Here is an 11,571-nt window from a genome sequence, read left to right as displayed (position 1 = left end):
GTGACATATCAAGGCCATTTTATGATTAATTGAAATACATTTCTTACATATGGTTCCTTTAATTAGTGGGGGACCTAGAGGGAGCTCTGCTCTTGTACTGTACCTCTGAGTTTTAACCACTTGAGCTCTCCCATCTCTAGTTGGCAAATGGATTCGGTGTGATGTCGCCCTAAAAGCAGTGCAGGTCAGCCTGGCCAAGTTGGCAGCCCTGAGGTCCACACATCTTGATGAACTGTACTGTGCACCAACCTGACCAAGTTGTAGGCTTTGTATGTGCAATGCCAGTTAGTCTTAAAACGATGAACAGACACTCAAGGACATTCATTGACAGACCCCCATTTACCATAATCCTATATGTTTGGTAGCCTTTTGAGACCATCCTGATCTCGCGAGCTTCAGGTTTTCACTCGCAGATCAGTCTGGCATAGCCTGGTTAACATCAGACCTCATCTCATTGAGATGGGGTCTGGGAACTAGACATTCATTTTCTCGTATTTGAAACAGTTACGGAAAATTTCCTCAAGCAAAGGTCCGGAGCATCATAATGTTTAACGTGCGTGTTAAGAAATAAGGCAAGATAAGAGTAATTGGGGAGAAAAACTGAGTAGCCTTGGCTATTTTTAAGATCTTAACGTGAACTTTAAAATTTGAACTGAAACAAGGATGGATATTCCACAGCTGGTTCCTTGAACCCATCAATCAGCAAGTTTAATTTTTTATTTATTTATTTATTTATTTTTTTATGTTGACCCGAAATCCTGGAAACCCAGGAACATCACGTTGTTGGGCAGTGAATGCATGTAGGCTTAACTAGATTGTGGTGGATCAATCATATTGCTTTCTTAAATCGTAAAATATTCTGTGGTCTCAGTTCACTGTTGAATGGGCCTAGCCTACCCTTTGCTTGCTCAAAATATATAGGCTACTTTGTCTAGTAGAGGTGCTTCAAATTGGCGCTTTTAAAAATCGCCCGTCTCAGAATATGTAGAAGCGGTCCAGGGCAATTCGCGCAAAACTGTCACATCCATATTTAGTTGGCGTTACGGACGTGACAGTTTTGCGTGGTATTGCCCCCGTATCGTTATTTAAAGCTCTGTTCTCGCTGTCTAGCTTTCTCCTCTTTGAGCAATCGATGATTTGAAAATAACTCACTTATCGTTAACTTAGATATCCATTGTTTCCCGTCTCCTCTCCTCGCTCGTTTCAGGCTGTCAGTGAGTCTCTTCCCCATAGTAGGCTACTTTACTCACTGACTCGACAATATAAGAATTCACAGATTTCACTGGCTGAGTAGCAGCAAGCGAAATAATGGTTCCTGAAGCTCCTGAAGTAAATGCTGTTATCCTAACCAACAAAACGTTTAGCGCAGCTTTGGCATCTTACGTGAAAATCTAAATTAGGCTATTATGGTCCGGGTCCGGATAGGATCACGTCAGGGTCCGGACTCGGACCGCGGTCCGCCATTTGGTGATCCCTGCTCTATATCATGAAACAATGTATTGTCATTGATTCCTACTTAATATTTAAGCCCATTTAAACAGCTTTTAATTCGTTCTACTCAGCTAGAACGCGTACTGTGCTGCTTCACGGTTTTAGAGATGTCAGTTATTATGACCGCCGCGCAGCGAAGTCATATAGGTTTAGTCAGATTTGTTTTTTGGTTTTTTTGTTTTTTTTCTTTTTCGCATGCCCAAATTTCCGTCAAGGATTCCCGGGACACTGAAAGACCGGGGTACACGATACTTGGTGGGCATGTAACCCCACATGGATAGCATGGAACCATCGTTTTTCGTTTTGATCTGTAGCCCCCCCCCCCCCCCCCCCCCCCCCCCCGCTGTACTGGACCCCCCGAAAGGAGGGTAGGGCAGACACAGTTTTCTGTGAATATCTTGAGAACCGTAGGGCCTAGGATGACCAATTTTTTTTCTGTATGTTTGCCTCCAGGGCTCATGTTAACCCATTCCATGTGCACACATGTGCATAAACAGATACACACGCACACACATACATTCACAGTAATCATAATGCATGACACATACTCACACAGTAGACATATGTACGCATGCATGCACATGCACATGCACAAACACACATCGCTATGAGCAAACACACAAGCACACACACACACACACACATACACATAAATCGTGTACACGCTACACATGCACACAATTCAAGAATTTCTCAGAATTATGAACAGGCAAGATGGGGGTGGGGTTGTATAAAATGAATTTTACATGTGAAATCTATGAACTAATCATGTTTTGGTACTTGTTGTCTAGCAGATACCAGTGAGAATTGAGTGTGGATAATGCAATTTAGTGAGACAGTTAGAATCATATAGGCCTTTCAGCGTGATTTATTTTTGTGGAAAAAATGTGCTGGACAGGGTGGCGGTCAAATTTTGTACCGCTCTGCGGTACATCTAGTTTGAGGTTTATTTGATACAGACATTGCACATTAATAAACATAAAATATTTAGAAAAAGAAATATACATTATGGGAAAAGTAAATGGTAAAAGCACCCTGTGATCACTCTGCCCACATTCTGTGGCTTCCCCTGCTTGTGGAGGGAGCCAAAGAGTGTCTTCAGGACAACTATGAAGTCTGCAGTCTTTCACATGATTGTGGTGGTTGTGTTTACTGAACCAGGCTAAGAGTTTAAAGGCTCAGGAAACTGACATTTCTGTATTATAACCTCTTTATTCTACTATTTTAAGATACTAATTTTTGCCATAATTGAAAAGATTAGAACAAAAAATGGCTTGAAATACTTTATATCTAATGAATCTAGAATATATGAAAGATCCACTTTTTGAGATTACATTTTTAAGAAATTATTTCCACAATATTCTGTTTTTTTTAGATCCACCTGTATATAACTATCCAGTTGTAGTCTCTGCTATAGAGATTGAGAATGTGTCGTCATCATGGCATTTTCCCAATGGTGAACGCAAAGCATTTTGGGGATCCGCAGCAATCCATGCTCATGTAAACCAATGTAAACGGCCAAACGTACCCATAATCTTGGTCACGTGTCTTAGCAATCTCTATAAAATACATTATTAAAGCAAAGAATCTGTCATGAGTTTCATACTCTGTATACAGTAGAGACGGCTTCAGACAGAAACCCTATCCGCTCTAGCTGTGCTGTTCTACTGCTACTGAAGCCTTCAGCGGTAAGATCTGCAGAGTAGACTCCCAGGCATCAACGTATGGAAACACTCTCTCAGTGAAGGTGTGTGTGAGAGTGTGTAGGTGTGTGTTATTATCAGGGTCGGAGAATGACAGCTCTCCTCTGTCCCAGTCCAGCTGCACTCTGATCCTCCGGGGACTGGGGTCCACTGTGACGACGGTGGAGGTGTGCGGGCGGGAGCGTGCTTTGTACACACCTTCAATACACCAGCAAACATATCGTCCACTCATCCACTGACAGTTCCCCTTCCTCTGGGCAGACTCGTCTATGACGCCGAGAATCCAGCGCTTGTTCTCCCCGACCTCCACATCCCAGCAGTGAGTCCCTGAGTTAAAGCCCTCAGAGCCCAGGACAGTGCTGTGTTGATCAGATCTCTCTGGGTTATCAGGAAGCTGCTGTCTCTCATCACCCCATCTCACACTGGTCAGATCCTCAGACAGGATGAGTCGTGGGTGTGCAGTGTTGGGATCCAGAGTCACAGGAGCTGCAGAGAGAAAGAACACACACACAATTATCTGACCATTGAGTGATGTGTGATAAGGCGGTAAAATCAGAGACTTTCTAATGAGGAGACAGCACTCAAAAAATCCTCCATAGAAATGCATGGGGCTAGTTTGTGGCCGTTGTCTATACATATCCCACCCCTTCCTCGGCAAAACGTCGACACGTGAATATGTTGAGCCAATCATGTGGTGTGATGTGAATACATTGAGCCAATCATATGGTGTGTTCACTGTGTTGTGAAGACATCGTGCCAAGTGTTGTGAACTTGCCGCTGGAGCAAGATTGGTGTCGTGAAGCCTTAGCGCGACGCCAAGATTTCTGCGAATAGGATGCCCGATGAGTGCCCAAAAAGTGTTGCAATATGGCCGCCGAGTGGAGGGACTTGCCTAAAAGGACTTTGGTAAAATCTGCTATTATTGATGGTGGTGTGTAACAGCAGGAGAAGTAATAACAGTGAAATGCTCTTTGAGGATGTTGGAGTATCATCACTTGTAATCTCATCCATCCAGGGGTGTAGTGGTAAAATAAGAGGTGGGTAAGCTAGGAATACTGTGATCACGGTAAGATGGACTACGCCATGCAGTATCAGATTTTTTAAAAAAGCCATTCAGAACATGTTTGTGTCATGAGCATTCTCTCTCCCTGGTAACAACCTTAATTGATTCAATTCTCTGCCACTCTGCTCACTCTCTCTCTACTCTGCCTAACGAGCTCCACCTTGCCCCACTCTGCTCTAATTACTCTGCCAGCTGCACTGCATTTCTCCACTAACCTCTCCCAGTATATAAAGCCCTGTTTTTCAGCCAAGCCCTGTCAGATCGTCTTCAAACCTGGACCAGTAACCTGCCTGCCTGTCTACTCTCTGACTCCTACCTGTGATTCGGATCCTTTCTTGACTGCCTCCCTGTTCTACTGCCCCGGTTATCCCGACCTGCCTTCCGGATCTTCTCGATTACTCTCCGATCTTCAGCCCCCCGGTAACTCGAATCTGCCTTCTGTCTCTCACCACGTTTAGTGCCTAGCCCTGGTCTGTACTACTGCCTGCTGTTCACCTTGCTGTTGTGTGTGTGTTCCCCCAGGCCTCCGACCACCAGACGAGCGAGCCTCGACGCATCACCACCCTCAGCCCGAGACGCCGCTCGATCACTGGGGGACACACACACTCAGCACCTTGGACTGGAACCCCTCGAAACTTGGAAAACCCCAGAGCCCCGAGAAACCCCTGGAACCCTGACACCCCTGGCACTCCTTGCACCCCTGGAACCGAACCTCCAAGACCTCACGCGTTTCTCTCCTCTTCCCCCTGAACCCTTCAATAATAAGACTCTGAATTTGAACTTGCGCTCTTGGGTCGCCTTCTGTCCGTGACAGTTTGATGATGCTGGAGGTTATTGTCCAATGTGTATAACAATACCAGTATTATTAAATGGTTCCTACAGTGTTGATGAGTGAATGTGGATAATACAGTGTGATTTTTGAATGTTGCAATTGGTGAATAAACTAATAAGAGGTGTTTTTTTAGGATGCCGTAACCTACTGGTTAAGCCGGACTTAACCGAGGGTTGCCGGTTCAAACCCCACCAGTAGGCACGGCTGAAGTGCCCTTGAGCAAGGCACCTAACCCCTCACTGCTCCCGAAAGCACCGCTGTTGTTGCAGGCAGCTCATTGTGCCGGGATTAGTGTGTGCTTCACCTCACTGTGTGTACACTGTGTGCTGAGTGTGTTTCACTAATTCACGGATTGGGATAAATGCAGAGACCAAATTTCCCTCACGGGGATCAAAAGAGTATATATACTTACTTATTTTTACCCTTAACATATGATTACAGAATACTATTGGTGTATACTTATACTTAAACTCTATGGGCTGTATTTTGGGCACCTGCGCATGGCGTAAAGCACGTTTTTCACCCGTGCAAAGTTAAATTTGGTATTTTGCACATTTATTTTTTAAACATCGTGCCCAGGGGTGTGGCAATAACAACCTAGGGAGGGGCCTGGCGCGTTGTCTAAAAATCGCTGATTACACGATTACAATGAGAAACATAATTAGAATAAAGATATTACGAAATACTGTACATCTCTTGAGTAGTTATTCACCATCATTTGCAAATTTGGTAATGACGGTTAAAAGTGATTAGGGGAGAGGCGAGAGACACGTATGGAGTACAGCTGAAGACGCACTGTCACGAGATATAAGCAACTCCTCTGCAGGATAAATGTTGTTTTATTCAGTCATTTGAGCAACATTAGGGGTAAGTGTTGCTTTTTCCAGCCTATGTTTTCGGTGGTAACCCATTGTCAGTCAATAGTGAAAGTAACTGCATATAACTGTCTTGTCGTTGACTGACTCCTTTGGTGAAGATAGTTTCACTTTGCCAATGAGTTCAAATAATAGACGAGTGCAAATGCGTGAAGGCTATGTTAGGTTTTAGTAAAGCATGGTTTAAAGGTGCCATGTGTAATATCCGTAAAAAATCAATTCATACCCACATTCCATAAAAGATGGAGGCAGTATACCTCAGAAAGTGAGTTGGTCTACCATAGAGTAACAACCCGAGAAACGGTATTGCAGTTTGGCTGGCGATTATGTTGCCCGTATTACCGCCTCCATGGCCGAAGCTGGTATTATGACACCTGTCGGGCTGTGGCTAGTAATTTAGCATGCTAATTCTGGTTGATATCTCTGCAGCACTATACCTTGCATTTTTTAATGACATCATCGCCCTTATTTCTTCTCATTCTTTTGATGCATGTAGCTCATTTTTGGATATTTTACCTCAATTCTTACACATGGCACCTTTAAGAATGACTATTCCATACGGTCTCGCAAGCAGCCTCCTTCAAATGCGCCGTTGAATGCCAAAATACAGATGCATTTATTTGACATATCGCTATTGCCCGTTAAAGGGAATGACAGATGTCATTCTCATTGGTTTGAATGATGTTACGCCCCAAACACAACCCATAAGGACTGATTAAAAGACCTAGGAACACCTTGTTGCGCGCCATGCGCCACTTTTGATAACGAAACCCCTCCCAATGTGAACTGGACATCCTACTAAATTTGAATAGACTTTTGACGAGTGACGATGCACTTTAGAATGTCATGATAGGGTCCTATGTCTAAAATGTCAAAGGTGGATAAACTGTGTTTATTCTTAAATAAATTTGTGTCACAGTCCGTCTTTGTTGAGGATCGTCTGTTTTCAGTTGTCATTGTCCGTCAAAGTCCAAGATTTACATATGGTAGCATGTGGTGTGTGTGTGTGTGTGCGCGTGTGCGTGTGTGTATTTATGAGAGAAACAAATGTGTATACTCACTGTATTGTATAATCTCCTGCATCTTCTCCCAGACTCTGAACTTTAGGTTGCCCAGGTGCTTTGCCACATTGATCAGAGCTCCTGAAACCCTCTCTGGATCCTGCAGTGTGCACTGGGCTCTGGAACAACATTTAGGAGTCAGTGCTGCTGTGGGTTTGGGTTCAGAACCACAGAACCACTGAAGAGAAAGACAGGAGGCAGATCACTCACCTTTCCACTGTGCTCTTGTAGCTCTGTGAAATGACAAAGGTGTAAATAAAAAAACATTGTAATCAATTCTTTGTATTAACAAGTAAGTAAATTGCACAATGTTCCCAAAGCAGCCATGTTAGTTCTTCTTCAACCTAATATATATCCCCAATATACTCTGGGAGAACTGGGTGTGCCGTAGTGTATCTCAAAATATTTTCTTGTTTGTCTGCTTTTATTTGAATCTGTGTCACTGTCTCATGTTCACACTAATACATTACCCCACACGCTCCCTCCCAGCCACCCACAAACAAAAAAGCACTTCCACAATATATAGCCAATATGAAAGTTCAATAATCCTTTCATGAAAGACAAAGACCCAATTTTCTTTACCTGCAGGAATGAGATGTCATCAGCTCCCATCTCATCATCTATGGCTCTGATTGTGTCTGAAAGAGATGAGATCTCTCTGCTCATCTTCTCAATCTTCTCCTTCATCATCTGACTCTTCTGCTCCTCTTCCTCCCTCAGTGCAGCTATCCTGGCTGCCTCTTCATCTCGTAGAAACTGGTGAAGCTCAACAAACTGCTTGTTGATCTGCCTCGCTGTGTGTTTGGTCTGAGTCTGAATACCATTAACATAAGAGATCTTAACTAACATGTAATGATTTATCATTCTATTGAAATTGAGAGATATGTTGCCATAATTTAGCATTACACTAAATCCCACTCACCTTAATATACTCAGCTGATTTATGACAGGTGTCTTTAGCCTTCTTAAAAGCCTTCAGCTTCTCCTGCAGTTTGCCCATGAGATCCTCCTGCAGTGAATGGTGGCTTTAATGTCATGTGGAGTGTCTGCGTCTCTGTCTTTATTACTAACAGATGTACAGCCCTCTGCTTTTCAAACTCAGGGGAAAGGCACTAGAAACATTCCATGTGTTTGTGTGTTGTCTGTTCATATGAAAGAGAAGTTGTCTTTTCAACATATAGTTTAAAAACTCCTGTATGGACATGTATGTGTGTGCAGTGTTGGGGTCATAACTAAAAAACAGTATGTGTGTGTGTGTGCAGTGTTGGGGTCAGGGTAGGAATTTCACGGCTGCCACGACGCCATGGCCATCGTGAGGCCCTGGGTCGTGAAGCCCCTTTGAAAATCATAGGTTTACAGGCCACGGTGGCCTTGGTGCCCCTTCTTCAATATTCTGCTTTGTGTCCTACTAATAGCTATATAATTTTTATTTAGCCTGTGGCCTGTCAAAATAATCTTAGCATTCACAGCTAAATTAATTTAGTCTTTTACGCAGTGGAGAAAGTGACAGCGCAAAAGAAAGAAAGTGCCTAAATTCACCCATTCTTCTCAGTTGAACTACTATTTGCGAAGTAGCCTATTCATCACACAGACATCACAAGTATCACATGAAAGAGCTTTTTCTCAGCTTTTAAACAATGTTAGCCGATAATTGCTGTGTTGAACGGTTCAAGGAAAAAGTAAATAATATAATTCAATTTAATCATACATTCTACTGAAGGTTTTAAGGCCCATGATCTCCCTACCCATTCATCTCGGTGGAATACTTCACGAACCCTTCTTTTAACACATGACAAACCACATATCAGAATAAACAGCAGACCTTACCGAACACAAAGGTGTAAAGCAGTCCCCTGTATAGTTAGCCGTTCCAGAGTAATCCAGTTTTGAATTTGCAGTAAATTTCAACATGCATGGATGTCTCCAAATTTGGGCTTTAAGTTTTGTTTTGTGTTTAAATTGTTCCACATGATTTCATAACGGGCCAAATACAAAATAAATGTTACAAATATCGCCTAGATATTGGTAAATCAGAGGACAGCTGACTAAGTGTTTGTGAAAGTAGCCTTAATGATCACAAAATGCTAAGCATGCATCTTGGCTATTTGAGTTTCTTAAAGCTGAGCTGTGCTTAAATTTAAATTGTTCAATACATGATTTCATAGCAGGCCAAATATAAAATAAATTTTATATATAGCCTAGATATCTGTTTTATTAGATGATCAGATGATTTATAGTTATATGTAATATGTCATGTTTCATGTTTTTGTAATGTTTCATACAGTGATGCATGCAGGTCTACTGCAGTGAATAGGCTAAATACAACTTTGATCATTTTTATAGCCTACTACTGTATAGTTAACTTTGGCCTTGGTGCCCTGACATGTGGCCTTTGTGCCCCCCACCAAATATGCCCAACTGAAGGCCAAGTGGCCTTGCCCCCAGAATGGTGAAATTCCAAGTCTGGTTGGGGTAATAACTAAAAACAGTATGTGTGTCCAGTGTTGGGGTCATAACTAAAAACAGTATGTGTGTCCAGTGTTTATGCTCCAAGCATGTGCTTATGCTTCTAGGTGAGTCATAAACATTAACACATTTCTGTGATAATCGCCACAGTAGTGAAAGGGTTAAACTGAATTTGCAGCATTAACAAACACCAGTCAATGAAATGAAGGTGAAGGAAAGTTAGTCAACATGGATGTGTTGTGTATACGTTCCCTTGAGTTCTAATAGCATTAGTGCATGGCCAAAGAGCTTACCTTAGCATTAACTGCTGCTTCACTAACGGGACTGAATTTGTGACCTTGGTGTAATTTTGAGTCTTGACACTTGAGACACACAAGCTGTTGATCCTCTTGACAGAAGAGCTCGAGTTTCCTCTTGTGCAGACTACAGAGCAGGTGTGCATGACGTCTCTCCTCTGGAAAATAAATGGGAAAATAATAAATAAACTTTTTAAATACACTGAACTATCAAATTGAAGGGACCAGTTTACTGTACATGCATTCAGCTTATAGTGCCAGTCTGAAAGGGTGAAAATCATCTCCATGTTTAGTCAAGAAACTATCCTTACTTAATGAGAAACTTTTTTTCCTTTAAGGGCCTCCGTTGATAGTCCATGTATGGGAAACTGGCAATATGTGTAGAGGGGAAGGGGAAAAGAAGGGAGTCTTTTGTTGTGTTATGATGACGCCTTTACGAGGTGTGGTTCCTCACAGGGGCGTTTCTAGACTTTAAGGACAACCTGGGCTTAGCCCAGCTGGACCGGATGTAAATGTAAAGATTAGCTGAGGATTTTTTTTTTTACAGTACAGTACATAAAAGGTGTTATTATAGTAGACAACAGACTACATTAGACTGCCCAAATTATTTATTATTGAATTACTAGGTACATACACGTTTAAGTGTGAGGTTGTGTATCATTAAGCAAATGTTCTGCACCTCCTTCTGTTGATCTCCTTCTCTCCATCACCTGACTGCTTTTTGTTGTTTGATCTATGCCAGAGATCTACCAAAAAGACAATAACATGTTTGCTGTTAAAATGGGATTGCACACACACACACACACACACACACACACACACACAGAGAGAGAGAGAAAACGGATCATGATCACCTCTTGCTATTGTTTTTCTGTTGTCCTCATCACTAGCTGTTCTCATCTTCATCACTCTCTGTGCTCTCATCAGTTGCTTATGGTTCATCAATTACTGGTGTTTCTCTGTCTTTCTCACACTATCGTCCTGCACTAGTCTTTTTGCATCACTTGCTGTTTTTTTCAGTTCAACTGTTCTTGTCCTTTCTAATAACTTGCTGTTTTGCTGTCATAATAGACCCATCTGTTCCTGCTGCTGGCTCCTCCTCCTCCTCTCTGTGTGTAGCCCATCTTTGCTGCTACCCTCTACAAAATCATGGAATCAGATCAGTGTGTGGCAAACCAACAAAAACATAGGCCGACTACATTGCAGGATACAAATAACTTTTGAGATTGCAATTTTCAGCTCTAATTACAAATGCTTTGCTTATGCATAGGGCATTTGCATACATTTCAGTGGACATTTAAACACATTCCATGGAACATGTTCATTCCCATGAAACTTGGGTTTTTTAATGCTGTTTTATGTTTATGTCATCAGCTTTGTAATCACTATGATGGTTAAATGACTCATTACAGGGTGAATGAAAGCTGTCTCAGCACCCTCTAGATATTTAAGGGTTTATAGTTGGTCACTGTTAAAACATCTCCCTTACGAAAAAATCCTACATTGCAGGCCTACTGTGTATCAAAACTGCAATTTTTTGCTATGTCAGAGAGTGTAACATCCTCATCTGCTCCTCAGAACATCAGTACAAATGTTCAACAACGGGGGGAACCATTTAGCCCTTCTGGCTAAATTTAGTTATTTAGTGCTGAGTGTAATAAATCTCTCTCTAAAGTCAAAGTCAAAGTCAAAGTCAGCTTTATTGTCAATTTCTTCACATGTTCCAGACATACAAAGAGATCGAAATTACTTTTCTCACTATCCCACGGTGAAGACAAGACATA

At 42.2% G+C, this 11,571-nt stretch overlaps 1 protein-coding gene across 1 annotated transcript; it reads right to left on the bottom strand.

Annotated features, from left to right (window-relative positions):
• Positions 1-3,141: 3,141 nt before the first annotated feature.
• LOC125290169 (zinc-binding protein A33-like) lies at positions 3,142-10,478 on the bottom strand. The gene is made up of 7 exons (XM_048237106.1): positions 10,467-10,478; positions 9,785-9,945; positions 7,948-8,034; positions 7,608-7,838; positions 7,236-7,258; positions 7,026-7,144; positions 3,142-3,680 (listed from the first exon to the last, which is right to left on the bottom strand). Exons 3-7 carry the CDS (start codon positions 8,023-8,025, stop codon positions 3,142-3,144), a joined length of 990 nt encoding a protein of 329 aa, XP_048093063.1. The 5' UTR covers positions 8,026-8,034; positions 9,785-9,945; positions 10,467-10,478.
• Between the last annotated feature and the right edge of the window lie 1,093 nt (positions 10,479-11,571).

This window comes from Alosa alosa, unplaced genomic scaffold, assembly GCF_017589495.1.
Source record: "Alosa alosa isolate M-15738 ecotype Scorff River unplaced genomic scaffold, AALO_Geno_1.1 AALO_1.0_unplaced_175, whole genome shotgun sequence".
NCBI lineage: Eukaryota > Metazoa > Chordata > Actinopteri > Clupeiformes > Clupeidae > Alosa > Alosa alosa.
The sequence above is the reverse complement of the archived record's forward strand: the minus strand, read 5'-3'. Positions and strand labels throughout refer to the sequence as shown.